At 41.1% G+C, this 19,790-nt stretch overlaps 1 protein-coding gene across 6 annotated transcripts in view; it reads right to left on the bottom strand.

Annotated features, from left to right (window-relative positions):
- The window catches only part of FUT8 (fucosyltransferase 8), a 270,218-nt gene that overhangs the window by 50,480 nt on the left and 199,948 nt on the right, over nt 1-19,790 (bottom strand). For all 6 annotated transcript variants that reach the window (XM_024210899.2, XM_024210895.2, XM_024210897.2 and 3 more), the window contains 2 exons: nt 15,453-15,567; nt 4,040-4,277 (listed from right to left, as the gene is read on the bottom strand). In XM_024210899.2, the coding sequence (XP_024066667.1) occupies nt 4,040-4,277; nt 15,453-15,567 (353 nt within the window). The remainder of the gene's footprint in view (nt 1-4,039; nt 4,278-15,452; nt 15,568-19,790) is intronic.

The raw sequence follows: 19,790 nt of genomic DNA, 5'->3' as shown, positions 1-19,790 counted from the left end.
CACTCTCAAAAGATCTCAGTTATCTCCCCCAGACTGTAATCTTTGAGTTCAGTGGTTGGTACAGGAACCTTCTGAAACATACAGCACTGCCTGTTGAGAGGAGCTGGCATAGGCCCAATTCTCCAAAGGCCCAGTGCCAGAGAAGACAAGTACTGGCAGACAGAACTAGCCATACAGTAACTCCTCACTTAAAGTCGTCCCGGTTAACGTTGTTTCATTGTTACGTTGCTGATCAATTAGGGAACATGCTCGTTTAAAGTTGTGCAATGCTCCCTTTCTAATGTCGTTTGGCAGCCGCCTGCTTTGTCCACTGCTTACAGGAAGAGCAGCCCGGTGGAGCTAGCTGGTGGGTGGTTGGAACCAGGGTGGACCGACAGCCCCCCTATTAGCTCTCCCTATCAGCTCCCCACTCCCCTAAGTTCCCTGTGCAGCAACTGCCCAGCAGACTAGCAATTGCAGCTGTCCCTCCCCCCACTGCCACATGCTGCTCCTGCCCTCTGCCTTGGAGCTGGTCCCCGAGACTCCTGCTTGCTGTGTGTGGGGAAGGCAGAGGGGAGCTAATGTCAGGGTGTCCCCCTGCCCCTGCACTCCGCTTACCCCATCTTCCATAGAGCAGGGGGGACACGTGACAGAGGGAGCTTCCAGGCAGCAGCAGCTGCGGTCGGGTCTCAGCTTGCTGATCTAATTAACAAGGCAGTCTACTTCTGACCCCACTCTTCATACTTAAAGGGGAAATGCTTATCTCTCTCTCTTTCTCTCTCTCTCTCACACACACACACACACACACACACACACACACACAGGGTGTGTGTGTCTCTGTCTGCCCTCCCTCCTTTCCTGCTGCCTTGTACAGTAGAGTGTGAGAGTTAACCCTTGAGGGCTCAGCCAATTGCTAGTTCATCATTTAGCAGTAAGGCATTCCCTGGAAATATCCCACCCTCTGACTCCTCCACCTCAACCAAGCTTCACAATCATCATCACTGTGTACCAGTATTAAATTGTTTGTTTAAAACTTATACTCTGTGTGTGTGTATATATATAATATAGTCTTTTGTCTGGTGAAAAAAATTTCCCTGGAACCTAACCCTCTCATTTACATTAATTCTTATGGGAAAATTGGATTCGCTTAACATTATTTCGCTTAAAGTCACATTTTTCAGGAACATAACTACAAACGTTAAGTGAGGAGTTACTGTACTTGCCTGCTTCCAGACCACTCCCCCACCAAGATCTGTGGGTCAGGAGCCTGACAGAAAAGGAGGGAGGGTGGAGAAGGAGAGAGAGAGAGAGAGAATAAACAGGAAATGAATACCTGCAAATACAGGATCCAAAGACTTTCCCTGTGAACATGGGAAAAGAGATACTGTGAGCTGCTTCTGTCAGACCCTGGTAGAACTCTGGCTTTGTGATGCAGTTCATAAATGTATACCTGGGGAATAGTTGTGCACACAAACTTCTCACCAGTGAGCTGCCTCTATGAGTGTTGGTGTATGTAGTTCATCCAAAAGTTTACGCAGGAAAAATGGGTTGGCTGTGCATGAGAAAATCTTTTAAAGGTCCTAACTGGATCTGAAGCCTTCATTTCAGGCACTGCAAGTACCTGCTGTTTCACAGACAGAAAGAGGTCAATCAAGTCCTATACCAGCCAAATTACTGAACTTCTTGACAAAGACATCATCTTGAGAAAACCTGGAATCTTGGCAACAATAAGAAGATACATTTATTTCAATATTTCTGTTCTGAATTCTGTTGTTAACTAGTATTTTTAGAAGCGAAATGGATATTAGCTCAGAGAGAGATCCCTGATCCATCAACGTATCCAGATAAGCTTGAAATGTAGTCAAAATAATTTTATTTATCACCCCAGTAATGTAATATCTTTTCAAAAGGATAATGATATATGTGAATGAAATTCAACAACAGTGACCGCGATGGTGGGGCCACAATCCTTTTGTGGGTCTCTAGAGCTACTCTAAAATAGATAATAAAAATAACAATCCTTCCTTTTCTGCCTTTGAGCAGATGGTAGCTGGACCAAAACTCCTTACTTGGACATGACTAACATACCATGTATGTATCAACGGACAAAGTTCTTTATTAATGCTAATGAACCTAAAGCTTTGGCCTGAGATGTGGTACAATGCAGGACTGTTTTTATCTCCCTTAGTGTTTATTCTTACTATGGAATCTCTGGTCCAGCAATCATATTACCTGAATAAAAGTTAGGTGTAATGATCTATGGATAGCATTATATGCAGATGACACCTTACTTTTTGTGTTTATCTTTATGGTAGTCCCTCCTAAAGTACTGAAGCAACGACAACAATTATTTGGAACTATTTAAATTAAATGATGCCCCTTTTGCTATTCATTTAAATAAACATTTGCCTAACTGGAATTTCTTAAACCTGTCATTTTCTCAGTTAAACACCATTAACATGAACCCATATTAGCTACCTTTAAGTGCTTCTAGTATCTTTTCCAATTCTATTTAACAAAACTCCAGAATCATATATTAAAATATATTTGGACAGGTAACAAATTCAAAGGCAGTTTGGCCTTTCAAATTTAACGCTCTACTATGCAGCACAGCTGGATCCATCAGCTGACTGGCACAGAAATTGCCCCCCAAAACATAAGATCTCTACAGAACAACTACAAATCCCAGATATAGCATTTGAATATATTTCCCTTCTTCCATAGTCTAGGTTTATCCACTCTTTACCCACTCAGTAATTAACCTATTTACTCACCACCATGATTATTTGGACAATAATTTCCAAAACTATTTAATACCCTCCACTCCCTTTCCCTTTGTCTCCCTTTTGTAATAATCCACTGTTTCCTCTGGGAATCATATATCTTTGTATAGCAACTGAGACTTTTCGGATCTCACTAGATTAATCTAGTTGATTATATCAGAATCATCAGCTATGTTCCTTTGATCTATTAAAGACACAGTGGGCCAGATTCTAAACTGTCTTTCTCATACATTTCTTCCAATATTTCCAAATTCATATGCGTTTACAAGACAACAGTGCTTAAATGATCAGATAACTCTGAAGAAACAATATTTAATATATCTAATAATAGAGAAAGATTATCTAAAATCTATTAAATACTTTTGGAAACAATCATTCACATAAAAGATACTCAAACAACAGGGAGCTGGATGTTAAAATTCTTGCCAATATTCAGCCTAGACTTTGAGGAAAAGGTGGACATACTTCCAATCATCTGCAATAGGCTCCTTCATACTAATTTGATGGGATTGTACATTTATACAAATATTTTGGCAAATGTTCAAAATGCAAGCTAATGTGATTTTGGAATTTTCCTGTACAATTATGTTCATAGCTCAGCTAGGTGTTGACAGTGAGGTTTCACTAGAAAAAATGATTCCACCCCCTCAGTTTTCTGTATATACGTGTCAGACTATCTATTACTGCCCAATGGCAAAATCCCCATGTTCCTTCTGTAAGCATTTGTTTAAATAAAATAATGGATTAATTTCCTGCCCTAAATAATAAAAATAAACACATTATCTTGCTACATGGGCACCAATTACTGTTTTTACTAGTCTATTTGATTCATAGTAAGAATTTATGTTTTATTATTGTTTCTGTTGGCATATGAATATGTATTATATGCTTTTTTGTATTTATATTTCATACTTCCTTCAGTATGATTATATACTTTAGCACTTGCGTCTCTTTAGTACCATTGCTATTCCCTCACAAAAATGAGATCCTAATCTGCCACCCAATGTAACTTGATATACTGTTCAAGGATTTTAGTCTGGATTTGGAACTGTTTTTCATAAAAATTCCCTGCTGATATAGCAGGATCCTCTAAGAGAGGATACTAGTGTTCTATTACAATACAATGAAGGGAAAAATAATGATCCATAAAATTGCAATCATAGTTAGTTATTACTCAATACTTAACAGTCAAAAAACAGGTTATGATATAGTCCTGTAATGTAGACACAGCGAAAGGCGAAAGGAAAATTATTTGAGACTTGTTCATTGAGTATTACCTGACCAGTGTCCAGTGGTAGTGCCTGATCTGTCTGTGCATGTCTCACTTACAGGTCTAAAGACAGTCTCCCAGCCACCAGTAGCATAGCGCCAATTCTGAGACTCCAAAATGAGTGTTCGTTGTGTTCCATATGCAATCATGAAGCAATAGACAACATGATGAAGTTGACAGCCATAGCCACAGCCTTTGTTGATATTACACACAAGTTTCTTGGCTTTGCTGCAATCCTTGGGGTTCTATAAGTAAGGACGAAGAAGCACAGTTGAAGACAAGATATACACAAAGGCATATTTCTCTGAGTTAATAAGTGACAAGTGTCATAAATCACACACAAGTCATGCCAATATAGTACATCCCGCATTAAAATGAAGGAGCAAGCACCAGCTGAATGAAAATTGTTTGTGCATTCTCAGCAGTTAACATGAACAGTGATCACATATATTTCACTACTCCAATATAAAATAATACACCTTTAAGATATTAAATTATGTTTTCATTTCTAAGGCTGTCAGAATATGCTAACATTCAGTCTCAAGGCTCATATCCAAAATAGTTCTCAATGTAAGAATGCTCTTTCTTGATTTCCTCTGGCTCTTTTCCAACTTTGTTAGCACTATTTCAATGAACATGCATGAATTATTTAAAAAGAAAATTTCAGTCTGCCTAGAGAGTAAAACAAACACTTTATTAATAAACTATTTTCCAAACTAGCTTACTACAAACCAAGTATAAAACATACTACATGGCTAAACAAAGTGGTAAAAGTCAACGTTTTAAACTGGATTGTATTTTTGATAAACTTAAAATCCAGTTATTGAAATAGTCCAGCTCTGCACAAAAAAATTATGCACTGAAAGCTTGATAGAATAATTTTAAAACAATTTTCTGTACTTTTAAGAGATTATATCTTACATCATCTACATTAAAGGCTATTTATAGTATGTAATAATTTCTTATACAACTACTGAATTTAACTGCCATTAAATAAGTTATGCCAAGCACGTTTAAAATTATAGACCATTAAATACTTTTTGGGTTCATAAAGTCCGGATAAGATTTTTTTCTGTCAAAGTTTTGTTCTTTGCTGTATCCATTGTTACTTACATATTCCCAGACATCTTTTTTCCATAAATATAATTTGTATATGAAATATTTAGTATGAGAAGTTATTTTGGGTTGTTTAACTGCAATAGGGGAGTAACTCTGTGCACCAATACAACCATATATTTTTCCCTTTCCTATCCAACACTCTATAATGGATTTTTCCCTATCCACTCTTGGAAATAGATAAACCCTTTGCTGAGAGGAGGCTAAATATCACCCTCCCTCCTGAGAACTATTCAGAATTATCTGCCTCTACAGCTGCACTCAGATCTCTATTTCTTAAGAGTACTTCAATCTATTTTATTTGGCTTTCCCGCTAATTTTTCCCAAAACAATCCATTCAAATTTGACCTTTTGACATTTTGGCTCAAAATAATGTTAGGAAGGGCAGATTGTCTGAAGCCAAGCATTTAAGGGACCTGGTGTAGATAGCTTATCCTTATGAGGTTGCTTTGTCTAGAGAACCCAAGTTTGACAGTTACTCGAGCAGTTGGGCACAGGCTTAGACTCCATACCTGCTATGTCATGGCCATCTGAAGCATCACAGGGAGATTGAGCCTGTCCCTGGGCTTCTCTTTTGCTTGCTCTTCACCTACTTCATTGTTTTCTCTGCCTAATGGTTATGTGAAGGAAGAGGAGCATGCCAAAGAGTTAATGCAGCATTTAAAGACTCCGGGAGAGAAGCTCTGTGGTGACCCTTAGATAAGGCTGTACATACCAAGCATTATAAATTCTTAGATATTAAAAGCACATTTTATGGCTGCCTAATGATTTGATTCATAATTTCAGGAGGCATTACTTTGTACAAATATCTCTTCTTAGCACAGTAGACCATCTTTCCATTAAGAATGGAAATCTTTACATTAAGAATGCTACCACACATTCTATTTTTATTGTAAATTTAATGGATTTACATACATTTAAAAAATTCTATTTATAATTTTTTTTGTATATTTTTGTCAATTTACTTTCCTTCGCATAACTGATTAGTTGTTGATTTCATGCTGATTTCTTCCAAAAAATTTTTAAAAGCCCTCTTAAAATTGGGATGAATGCCTTAAGAGTGTGTATTTCTTTCTGCTCATAAGAATTCTCACAGAGCTTATTCAGGATCAATAGTTTTAAGTTATCCTTTAAGTATGTTAATGTTTATGTTTTCAAAAGAGCATTTTATACTAGCTCTCTGTTAGACCTCAAAGCAATGCAGTGTAGTTAAAAAGGATATGATTAACTCAATTTGTTTAATAACTTTTACAACTAGTATGTTAGATACACCTCTACCCCCATATAACGCGACCCGATATAACACGAATTCGGATATAACGTGGTAAAGCAGTGCTTCGGGGGGGGCGGGGCTGCGCACTCCGGTGGATCAAAGCAAGTTCGATATAACGCGGTTTCAACTATAACGCGATAAGATTTTTTGGCTCCCCAGGACAGCGTTATATCGAGGTAGAGGTGTACATAGTTACTAATTCCCAAACTGTGATTGAATAAACAGTACTAAACACATATATATGCACCACTGTATCACTTTACTGGTGGGCTGAGGGCCCTGTTCATGCACCAGTAAAAGAGTGGGCCTGATTCTCTTCTTTCTTACACAGATTTTACACCACGGTAACTCCATTTATTCCAACTGAGTCACTCCAGAATCAGGCCCAGTATTTGCTGCTCCTTAGTTTACTAAGTAAAAATAATTTTTCTTCCTTCTGTTTCTGAAAATGAAATCCAGAATTTGAAGGCAGTTATCACCTTAGAATTTAAGTACATAGGCATGGATCATTACAGTATCAAGGAGGTAAGCTTTAAGTCAACTTACAGCTTGCAAACAGTTTCCATTGTAGATTTCAAAGGCAAGGGTGTAGCCATTGATATGTTCAAATAATTTAGTAAAATTGCAATAAAAATGTACTGTAGATAGCTACTTTTCTATTGTTTGATCAACCTTCTTTTCATCCATGTTTCTAAATTTATCCACCCATAAAGTTTTATACTTAAACATTCATTTTTTCTTCTCACGTCACAAACAGAAATATATAAAAACATATACTTACATATACACAGAAACACACAGATAGTTTTTTCTTATACATATTAATTTTTCTGTTTTAACTGATGTTATGCTCTTTGGATCAGATTCAGCCCTTGACAAATGTGTAGACTTAAGCCTGGGCTGAATATTTGGCACAACGTATACAATTTATAATATCAAAATAACATTGCTCAAGGAATTGTGGTTTTCCCTTTCACAGGAAGGGGACTGACTACATATCTCAAGCTTCAACAACCTAAAAATAATAAAGTGACTTAGCTAAAAAAGGAAGAAAAGTTTCCACTTATTATTGGGGTTTGCAGTTGCTTATAAACTGCTTGAGTAACTATATCAACAGAATACTTCAAACAAATTACAGATGTATAATGCCATAACAAATACTGTTGTTAATGAGTTGTAGTTTATATTTATTTTATTTCCGAGGTATGCAGAAAAACATCAATCATATAGCATTCTTAGCTCCAGCAAGCTCATGTAACAAATGATTAACTTGAATTATATAAAAATAGCCAACCAACAAAGCAGGTAGGTTGTCTGCCAGCTGCTATTACATAGAGTAACAGAAGTCATTAATGTAATAATTACAAATTACCAGACAACAGATGGATTCTTTGCTGATCCTTTCATTTTAGTTGGTTCCCTTTTCTTTTTCCTACTTACAGGCTTTCCTTCTTTTTGTCTGTTCACTGAGAGCTACACTTTCACCACCCTACCTCATCCCATTTCCTTCTCTTTCTTTGAAGGTTTACTATATTAATTAATTCAGTTTATTTAGGATAGATTGGTTAATAGATGGCTTGCAGAATGTTGTTGGAGTTAGAGACAGATCAACTTACCATTTTTTTTTGGCAGGGGGGGAGAAGGGGAATGAAAATTTCAAAATACAGTAAAATTTCCCTTCCCTTTTGAAAATCCAGCTTTGTAATACAATTAAAACATAAAAAAGAAATGAGTAAACTTTGCAAAGTGTTGTCTGCAAAAGCTCAGGTGACAATTGAAATGAGTTTTGAGATAAATTAAAACTTTACCAGGCACCAGAGTATTACTTATGTTACTCTCCTGACAAATGCCCATATTTTCATAGGAATAGGTAGCATTTTATAACCCATTTGTCTAGTCAGGCTATTCTAAACATAAAACAAAATTCCCAATGGCACTGAATCCTCCATAATACATCACAAATATTTTTACTCTCATTTTATTCCCTTTCCTTGCTGCTGGTGGATGACTGAACTCCCTAATGTACAATGTAAGTGTACTCTATGTACAAGCCAACAGGACATATTTCACAGTAATGTCACAAACCACTACTGTTTTGGCAATATAAAGTACAGCCCCAAAGTATTTAGTTTATGGTGTGAGATCAGGTTAGTAGCACAACACTATAGTGGGTGGCAGATCTATAGCTGACCTTAAGTCAAGTAAATAAAGCCCAAATAGTGTTTGAAACATAGTTGGTTAGAATCACTCTCAAATATACAGACATAGGGTTCAAGTCACTGTCAGAAGAACCATGGTTACTGGCCCCCAGCTGTGGAAAGTCCATCTGAAAGGGACATGGGTAATACAGTACAATTCACCAGGAACTCCTCTTCCTTTGGGTCTTGTCCAGTGCACTCAAAAAGTCAGTGGGGTCAGCGGGGGAAGTTGCCAAAAGAGCCACTGGCAAATCTCTCAACCTTCTAATGCAGGGGTGGGTATGAAAATTGTATGGCAGGCCATGATTGCTCACGAAATTGGGGGTTAGGGTGCAGGAAGGGATGAGGGCTCCAACTGGGGGTGAGGGTTGGGTGTGCAGGAAAGTGCTCCGGGCTGAGACTGAGGGATTCGGAGGGCAGGAGGGGGATCAGGGCTGGGGCAGGGGATTGGGGCACGGGAGGGAGTCAGGGGTGCAGAATCTGGGCGGTGCTTACCTCAAGCAGCTCCCAGAAGCAGCGGCATGTACCCCCTCTGGCTGCTACATGGAGGTGCAGCCAGGCGGCTCTGCACACTGCCCTGTCCACAGGTGCCATCCCTGCAGCTCCCACTGGCAGCGGTTCCTGGCCAATGTGAGCTATGGGGGTGGCACTTGGGGCGGGGGCAGCATGCGAAGCCCCCTCGATGCCCCTACACATAGGAGCTGGAGCAGGGACATGCCGCTGCTTCCGGGAGCCACAGCACACGCGGAGCGGGACAAGCCCGTGACCCTGCTCCCTGGAGGAAGCTCGAGGACCAGATTAAAATGTCTGAAGGGCTGGATGTGGCCCCCGGGCCGTAGTTTGCCCACCCCTATTCTAATGTGTGTGACACAAGCCATCAAAATGTGACAAGTTATCAAAATGTAGAACACCGGTGCGCTGTTGCACATTGTACCATAGGCAACAAATTACACTGCTTTTAATTGTAAAACATGTTTTTAAAGATGTTTTTTCATTGTGTGAATCAAATAAGCTAGCTTTGCCATCTGTAACAGTTTAATTGGCTTGGAGTGGGAGGGTGGCCTGTTACAGATGGCAAAATTGGCTTATTTGATTCAGACAGTGAGAAAACAGTCTTATAAATAGCTTTTATACTTCTAAAACATAATTTCTTGCTTATGGCTTGATGTACAACAAAACACACGTGCTCCACATTTGGGACCAGGTCCTCGCTCAGGCTGCTAGGAAGCTTGAAGGAGGTAGTCCTTGCCCACACTTCTCATAGGATGCCAGAAGGAGGGGAGTTCTCATCCCAGGCTGTCCCTAATTTAATTCATACAGCCCTACCTCCAACCCCCTACGATTCATGTCATTCACGCTATACAATCTGTGCCAGGTCCTTGCTTCCCACACAAAATTAATGCTGATGCCCCCCCACCCACTTACCCACAGTTAATACAGGCCAGATCTTCCGCCATCCCCCAATTAATGATGGCCACCTTCCCCTTTAAGGCAGGGGTCGGTCTTCTAAATCTATTGCTGACTGCCCATACTTTAAGGTTGCTATCTGAAAACTTTCAGCTCCTCCTGGTCAGCCCTTCTTCCAACACAGGCTTCTCTTTGCTCCTTAGAAGAAAGGTGAGGGAGGAAAAGGAGCTCAGAGCTGCTACTCCCCCAGCCAGCAGACTCAGTCTTGCAGACCACCTGAGTATGTATGCTGTGCAGTAGAACAGATAGCCTGATCTTGCTCCAATGTAGTACAGTTGAGTGCTCTGGCAGTCACCTATCCTCCTCTAGGAAGGGATTTCACCTTGAGCACAATAACCCAGAGGTGAAAGTAAGCCGGTACGCCCCGGTACGGCATACCGGCAAGAGCCGGTGCGCCATACCGTGGTGGCCCAGCTTCCCCAGGCGGCAATTTAAAGGGCCTGGGGCTCCCAGCAGCGGCTGGAGCCCCAGGCCCTTTAAATTGCCACCAGAGCCCCGCTGCTGGAGCCCTGGGGTAGCGGCAGCGGGGCTCCAGGGGCTATTTAAAGGGCCAGGGCTCCCGCTGCCTCTACTGCCCTGGGCCCTTTAAATAGCCACCAGAGCCCCACCGCCACTACTCCAGTGCTCCGGGGGCTATTTAAAGGGCTGGGGCAGTAGAAGCAGGGGAGTCCTGGGCCCTTTAAATAGCCCCCAGAGCCCTGGAATAGCGGCGGGGCTCCGAGGGCTATTTAAAGGGCCCAGGGCTCCCGCTACCTCTATGGCCCCGGCCCTTTAAATAGCCACCGGAGCCCCACTGCCAGAGCCCTAGGGTAGCAGCAGCAGCTGGGGGCTCTGGCAGCAGTTTAAAGGGCACGGGGCGGTAGCGGCGGCCAAGCCCTGGGCCCTTTAAACTGCTGTCAGAGCCCCCGGCTGCCGCTACCCCGGTGAGGGACAGGGCGGGCTGGGGCTGGCTCTGACCCCCCCCCACCCCCCCCCTTCTGCCCGAGGCCCCGCCCCTTCCGGTGGCCAGAGCTGGCCTCAACCCAGCCCTGCACCGGTAAGTCCCTATTTCTACTTTCACCCCTGCAATCACCTCATGAATGCAAAGGGCTGCAAACTATTTCCCTCGGTCTACAATCCCCTAATGTTAAACTAGTCCTGACTTTGGAGACCTCCCCACGTATGTATCAGCTGGATTCATCTTTAAGGAGATAATTGCCCTTATAGATTAGACGTTTAGATACTGAACTACAAAAGAACTTATGGAGCAGAGCCAACACTTGATTTAATATTGTAGTAGACTTTCTCCAAGCGTATTCAATTTTCATATGTTCACTACATTTTCCCTTGTAAAAATGTAAGTATAGAAACTTATGTCATCTAATTCCAATATCCCTCAAAAACATCATTTAAAAACATGCTTGCCAGCTGCTATTTTCTGTTTTGCTCATTTGTTTTATTTTTAGGTATCCTTTTTATTTTGCCTAAAAGACTGTCTTTTTAACATGCTGAGCCACATTCACATGCCTAAACTTTTTTTAAGGTGTTTTTGGAAAGGGTGTCTATTCATTAATTCAGTATTGTGAAATTAATTCAACAATGGTTGAGGAACACATTAAACATACATTGTAAAATACTAGAAAAAGGGATACGGTAAAAGATATTCATTTAAGAGAATAAGACTATCAGAGCAGAAAATGCCAAGTTACATGTAGAGTCACAAAAATTTGAATTCACTAAACAAAGATTTCCAGACACTATTATACGATTATTGAAATCTATAGTAGTGAAACAGAACAAAGAAATCCATAGTGAATTACATGCAGGGGTGAAAGTAAGTTAAAGGACTTACCGGTACGCCAGAGTCCTGGGCAGGGGCGTGGCCTCAACCGGAAGAGGCGGGCCTTTAAATCAAGATTTAAAGGCCCCAGGGCTGCAGCTGGGAGATCCGGAGCCTTTAACTCACCCCCGGAACTACCAGCTGCAGAGACGGCTGGGAGCCCCAGGGCACAGAGGTGATTTAAAGGGCCCAGGGCTCTGGTCGCCGCTACCGCAGTGGGGCTCTGGGCCCTTTAAATTGCTGACGGAGCCCTGCCGCTGCTACCATGGGGCTCCAGCAGCCAGGCTCAGGCAGGGATTTAAAGGGCCCGGGGCTCCGGCGGCGGGGAGCCCCAAGCCCTTTAAATCGCCGCCCGAGCCCCACTGCCTGAGCCCCGGGGTAGCGGCGGCAGGGCTTGGGCAGTGCTTTGAAGGGCCAGGACTCCCCGCAGCGTCCGGAGCCCTTGGCCCTTTAAATCGTCACCCAAGCCCTGCTGCCGGAGCCCCAGGGTCTCAGCAGCAGGGCTCCAGCGGTGATTTAAAGGGCCAGGGGCTCCAGCCGCTGCAGGGAGCTCCAGGCCTCTTAAATCGTCAGCCTAGGGAAGCCGGTCTGGTCCGGCACGGCATACCGTACCGACTTACTTTCACCTCTGATTACATGTAGTCTTGAGAGTCTATTTAAAGGAAGTATCTACATAAAATCCCTCAGTGAATTTCCGAATGATATTGTGGATAAGGCAGAAATCTCCTGAGGACTTCTCTCCTGGTAATTTGCTGACTCTATTGAGGCATTAATACCAGAAGGAATAAAGTAGACCAGGAATGAAAAAGTTTCTTATCAACTTTCCAAAATGGCAAACAAGCAGCGTTGTCATTGTGTCTGTGTTTTGTGAAGAGGAGTGTTTACAAGAACATATCAACCATTTACACTCATGCTTTCTAACTGTTTCTACCTGAGAAACTATGAAAGAATGAAGACAACTCATCATTCCATGTGGATGGTTATACATGACGAACATTAAAAGAGACACTGTCAACCTAAATTTGGCCTATTACATTTCATAATAGTATTTTATAAAAAAGTAAGACTGATAGAAATGTTTCACAATTTTAAAATTCCAATCAAAAACAGTTGTTTTAAAACAAACATTTCACTGTATTGTCTGAATCACTACAGCACCAAGAACTTGAAAGTGAAACAGACTATAAAAAAAAGGAAAGCTGACTTTATTGATGTTTTCCACCAAACTTAGATAAATATATAAAATAAACAAAGAGCAAATATATTGGATTTTAAAAATTCTTTCACTTGGAATATTGTGCAGTATTATGAGTAATATAAGAATTCTATTTTAAAACAACATATTTTTAAGTTAATAATGTCACTAATCAGATGGGTAGCCGTGTTAGTCTGGATCTTAAAAAGCGACAAAGAGTCCTGTGGCACCTTATAGACTAACAGAAGTATTGGAGCATAAGCTTTCGTGGGTGAATACCCACTTCGTCAGACGCATTCACCCACGAAAGCTTATGCTCCAATACTTCTGTTAGTCGCTTTTTAATGTCACTAAGACATTTTTATAATCACCTGGAGTTCCATTTGCTGCAAATCTAAATCAATAATAAAGGGAGGAACAGTAGATCCCATGGTGTTATCTCCAGTTCTTTTGTATATATTCCACTAGGAAATATCCACCAGATCTAAAATATTATCCCTACCATACATTAGTTTTAGCTTCTAAAAATCAGAGGTAGAGTAGCAGAAACAGATTTCTGCTACTTTAATTAACAGTTCTACAAAAATTACGTTAGATAATGGCAATACATGTAAATCAGCCAAAATTTCTTCCTTCCTAGTCTTGTTTCCTTTCATTTTATAAAACCAACAAGTGATTAAGTTTTCCCAACATCATTATGTAAAACTCTTAAGGGACATAAAAGCAAAGATTAGTAGCTTGTATTTGATGTAGCGGAGCAGGGGGAACCAGAGGAGGGAACCAAAGAAAGGGGTGATGTGGTCAAAGAGATGAGCCAGAAACATGATCTTTACAGCATAGTTTTGAATGGACATAAGTAAAGCAAAATGCATTTGTCATGGTGAGACAAATGTCAAGATGTAAGATCGTTTGTACAGATCCTCACCGTTTAGCTTTGGAGAGGAAAGGCCAGATCTTAAAGACGCTATGCAGAGAGAAGAGAAGCAGCAGGATTTAGGCACAGCTTTGATGTTAAGATCTAGTGAGAACCATGTTGAAGGTAACATCCAAGCTATGGGCTTAAGTGAGAGAAAAAATGGTGGTGCTCCCCATAATGACTAAGAAAAGGGGAAGATGGAAGGACAAGGTAGGGGAAAACAGCTCTGTTATAGCCACATTGAGAGTAAGCTGATGGTTGGACATCCACAAGACGTCGGAAAGACAAGCTGTGATTTTAGTTTGGAAAGGAGGAGACAGGTCAGGAGTGGAGATGTAGATCTGTGAGCCATCAGCATACACGTGGTATTTATTGACATACAGAATGATATATATAGGGTACGTTTGATACAGATAGCTAATATATTCTCTGCTTAAAGTCCTTACAACATATCTAGTATGAATGTCCAATTAGTTTTTTCAAGGATACTAAGAAGAAAGTTTCTTCAGAGTACAATAACAATGAGGGAAAGAGCAATTATTACAGAAATATTAGAAAAATATAGGAGTACAATTTGATATATTAAAAATACTAGATATTTCTATAAGTTCTATAGGATGTACAGGGGCTTTAAAACAAAACACTGAAAATTAAGGGATTGAGGAACTCACAAAGAACTAGAATAGGTGTTAAAGCATGTGTTAGAGTCAGAGGAAGTGGAACTAGAACATGATCAAATCAGAATTTAAAGATAATATCTTTATGGGAGAAATTTTAATGAACATGTGGAAATTAAATAAGCTTAGAGGGGGCTATTACAATTTTAAATGAGAATGATGGCTCTGCACACCAGCTGTTTATGGTTCAGTGAGTGACACTGAAATTGATAATGGGTAATTACATTCTTTATGTAAAGTACGGTATCTTCTCTCTCACTTCATAGACACCACTGATGAATTGAGGAATGTGTCCGTGGGAGAACTCCCAAAAGATATGGCCACTTCTTGTAATATACCAAAACAAAAGCTATTTTTAGCTTTTGCAGATTTATGGAATCTGAATGAAAAGGCAAAGTTATAGTCTACTGGCAATCATGGATCCAGCACACAAAACCCCCCTACCCCCAAAATATATGTCAGGAGATTACATTATTGCACAATTACAATTAAAACAGCAGTTAAACCCTTTTCTGTTATTGTCCTTTTGTGTGTGAAAATACTGGCTCACTTTACACATAAATACAAAGGATATATTACATATGTACAACATAAATCCTCTCGTATTGCTGTCTACAGCATTTGCACCTATACTTTCACTTAAATTACATGAATGTTTTTACTACGTTGGCATATTTTAGTAGGCTAAAATATTTTTTCAACAAAACCCATTTTTAAATTTTCCTCTTGATTTAAGTGCTCTTATTCTATCCTTCTTACCTGAAGGTATGTTATTCTCCTCTGTACCAGCTCTGTCAGATCTTTGGCCTCTTTTTCTCGCCAATCACCTGCTCCATCTGTTTGACTGAGGTAGTACAGATCTGTCATTATCGACCTATAAAAGGCAAGCAACATTAGATAGCTACCTTAATAATACTAAATTAGAGGGTTAGGCAAAGCCACAAAGAGAAATTAAATAGGTCTTCTGATTATACTGATCTGCTTAAACATTTTTTGTGGACAGGATATGTAATTAAACTAAGAGGGGACAAGTACATATGCACTGTACAACACTAAATTAATTTGACTGTTGGTACGCCACAGCATCAGTGCAGATTACCTCTCTCTGCGTGTATCCTCCAACACAAACAGCAGCCCAGAATGGGTGTGTACACATTATCTGATTCTGTGTCCTCCATTTACCATATTTCTCTTATCCATATATAACTGCAGTAGTAAATGGCTGTGGAGTGGAAGAACTCTTAAGCCCACTAATCAAAATTTTTCATTGAAGAAAAGTCCCAAAACCATTAGTTCCAGGATAAATCTGAAATTCATTGGCCCAGGAAAAGAGACAATCAGGGGGTGACTCCTAATGTGGCTTCTCTGACAATGTGATGTTGCTATGCTATCAGAGATCAGCTTACTGTCTCTATATAAATGTAACATTGTAAATGTCATGGTGCAGAGATTCTACTATGTTCCCATAGTCCTTATTAGTACACCAGCAAACCAACTGTAGAATATTAAAAAAAATGGGATAAAGAAGCATCTCTTTGTTTATAATTAAAAAATAATGTTATTATGGAAAAGGTAAGTAACAGCATAGGAAGAGTGACATGAGATGTGAGCATGATGTAAATCTGGATTTAAGTCACAATAGTTCAGCTTTCATATCAATGCACAAGGGCATACTTTTGTATCTCTCTGTATAAAGCAGTTATATTTAAATTGTATAAGCATTACATGCAAAAAAATTTACATTAGTATCACAAATTTAAACTAAAGAATACGGAGAGCATTTTTTAGGATCTGTCAGATCCTAAATGATGACTATTGTATTAGTATCTAGTGGATAGTCACAACTGAAGGTTCAGGGAAGGGTGGTGAGAAAATTCTGGCCAGCAGAAGGGAGCAGGAAGATGGTAATATACTGAGGATGTGATAAGGCATCCTGACCAGCAGGAGGGAATTTGGGCAGAACAGCAGCACATCAAAGACAGCCACAACCACATACCACAGACTTTTTATGGTATCCAAGATTTTTTGAGGGGAGGGGCTTGGAGAAAGAAAGCAATCGGGGGCAGACAGCAAGTGGCAAAATCCAGTATTCATAGTAGGGTGGGGTTTGGATTCCTATTCACTCAATACCCAAATTATGCAAAGAAGAGTCAGTAAATGAAAAATATTATGTTACTCATAACAACATTACCTTGTCTACTCTGCAAATACTATAACTTTACATTTAATAACCTAACTAATAATCCAACATTATAGGCAGAGAATGGAGCTCCTTAACACTTCTGATTATAGTACCCAAGTTGCTTGTAACTTTGACAGACTTTAACCATTTGGGATGATACCCAGTTTATTTGGACTTGAGGGGCTGTGATTTACCAGCTGAGAGTCTTGATGAACCACACATGGGAATACCAGAGCAGAGGGAGGAAACATAGCAGGGGTTGGGGGATAGAGGGAACCAGTGGGGATACAAAAAGAGTGAGGGCCAAGGAACATGCCTTTTCTCCTAGGACCCCCTGGTAATGCCCTCTCAGGGTAAGGGTGGTATAAGAGACCCTACCTTGCAGTAATCTATGGCACTGGAGCTCCTTGGCTGAGGCTATTCCTTATAAGCAGGCTTGGTGATGAAGTGGGGAGCGGGCTCAGCATGTACCCACCTGCTGATTGCCTTCTATGACGAGATAACTGGCTCTGTGGATATGGGGAAAGCAGTGGACGTGATATACCTTGACTTTAGCAAAGCTTTTGATACGGTCTCCCACAGTATTCTTGCCAGCAAGTTAAAGTAGTATGGATTGGATGAATGGCCTATAAGGTGGACAGAAAGCTGGCTAGATCGTCGAGCTCAATGGGTAGTGATCAACAACTCGATGATCAGTTGGCAGCCAGTAGCAAGCAGAGTGCCCCAGGGGTCTGTCCTGGGACCAATTCTGTTCAACATTTTTATTAATGATCTGGATAATGGGATGGATTGCACCCTCAGCAAGTTCGTGGATGACACTAAGCTCGGGGGAGAGGTACATGTGCTGGAGAGTAGGCATAGGGTACAGAGGGACCTAGACAAACTGGAGGATTGGGCCAAAAGAAATCTGATGAGGTTCAACAAGGACAAGTGCATAGTCCTGCACTTAGGACGGAAGAATCCGATGCACTGCTACAGGCTGGGGACCGACTGGCTAAGCGGCAGTTCTGCAGAAAAGGACCTGGGGATTACAGTGGAGGAGAAGCTGGATACAAGTCAACAGTGTGCCCTTGTTGCCAGGAAGGCTAAAGGCATATTGGGTTTCATTAGTAGGAGCATTGCCAGCAGATCGAGGGAAGTGATTATTCCCCTCTATTCGGCACTGGTGAGGCCACATCTGGAGTATTGTGTCCAGTTTTTGGCCCCCCACTACAGAAAGGATGTGGATGAATTGGAGAGAGTCCAGTGGAGGGCAATGAAAATGATCAGGGGGCTGGGGCACATGACTTATGAGGACAGGCTGAGGGAACTGGGCTTATTTAGTCTGCAGAAGAGAAGAGTAAGGGGGGATTTGATAGCAGCCTTCAACTACCTAAAGGGGGGTTCCAAAGAGGATGGAGCTTGGCTGTTCAAAGTGGTGGCAGATGACAGAACAAAGAGCAATGGTCTCAAGTTGCAGTGGGGGAGGTCTAGGTTGGATTTTAGGAAAAACTATTTCACTAGGAGGGTGGTGAAGCACTGGAATGGGTTACCTAGGGAGGTGGTGGAATCTCCAGCCTAAGAAGTTTTTAAGGCCTGGTTTTGACAAAGCCCTGACTAGGATGATTTAGTTGGGGTTGGTCCTGCTTTGAGCAGGGGGTTGGACTAGATGACCTCCTGAGGTCTCTTCTAACCCTAATCTTCTATGATTCTATGAATTGCCTGGAATTCCTTGCTTTCTGTCGGGGTCTCTTTTACAAAAGCTTGACCACATCAGAAAAAGCAGAGCTCAGCACCACTGATTTTAGTGGTGACCCCTGAGAGGAAACCTCCCCGTCAGTGCTCTGCACTTTGGGGTAATTGGATGGGCACTTTGGAGGCCTGGCTGCCCTGCTGCACCTCTGATGGAATGATCTGAATCAGCACTTCTGTGAGCATCACCTGTACAGACTCCCAGCAGCGTTCAGAAGAATTAGCCTTGGATTTGAGGATTTCTCCTTCAACTCAGTGCGAGGCAACCTTGTGTTAGACATCTGGGACTCTCCTTGGAGAGCCTAAATAATGACTTAGAGGCATTTCCCATGATTCTTGAGTGTACTGGATGACATCTTCAGACAAATTTCAAATTCATGGATGTCATAGGAGGCTTCCAGGCACAGTACATGCTGCATATGGTCATCTGCATTGAACATTGTTATGCCACAAGATTGTGACTTGAAGCCAGAGACCATCCTCCTTCAAATGATATTTGGAATGGAAACATGAGAAACTGCTGAATAAACTAGAGGCACGGAAGAAATGAGAAAATGTGTGGAAGTGTTGAACACCAGTGTCATAACTATAAAGGGAAGGGTAACAGCTCTCCTGTGTACAGTACTATAAAATCCCTCCTGGCCAGAGACTCCAAAATCCTTTTACCTGTAAAGGGTTAAGAAGCTCGGGTAACCTGGCTGACACCTGACCAAAAGGACCAATAAGGGGACAGGATACTTTCAAATCTTGGGGGGGGAAAGGCTTTTGTTTGGGCTCTTTGTTTTAAGGGGTTGTTCGCTCTTGGGACTGAGAGGGACCAGACATCAATCCAGGTTCTCCCCATCTTTCTAAACAAGTCTCTCATATTTCAAACTTGTAAGTAAAAAGCCAGGCAAGGCGTCTTAGTTTTACTTTGTTTTCTCAACTTGTAAATGTACCTTTTACTAGAGTGTTTATCTTTGTTTGCTGTACTTTGAACCTAAGACAGAGGGGGGTCCTCTGAGCGCTTTAAGTTTGATTACCCTGTAAAATTATTTTCCATACTGATTTTACAGAGATGATTTTTACCTTTTTCTTTAATTAAAAGCCTTCTTTTTAAGAACCTGATTGATTTCTCCTTGTTTTAAGATCCAAGGGGGTTTGGATCTGTATTCACCAGGAGTTGGTGAAAGGAAGGAGGGGGG

This window comes from Terrapene carolina, unplaced genomic scaffold (genome assembly GCF_002925995.2).
Source record: "Terrapene carolina triunguis isolate 2854851 unplaced genomic scaffold, T_m_triunguis-2.0 Scaffold96, whole genome shotgun sequence".
NCBI classification, from domain to species: domain Eukaryota; kingdom Metazoa; phylum Chordata; order Testudines; family Emydidae; genus Terrapene; species Terrapene triunguis.
Note: the sequence above shows the minus strand (reverse complement) of the source record. Positions and strands in the feature narration are given on the sequence as shown.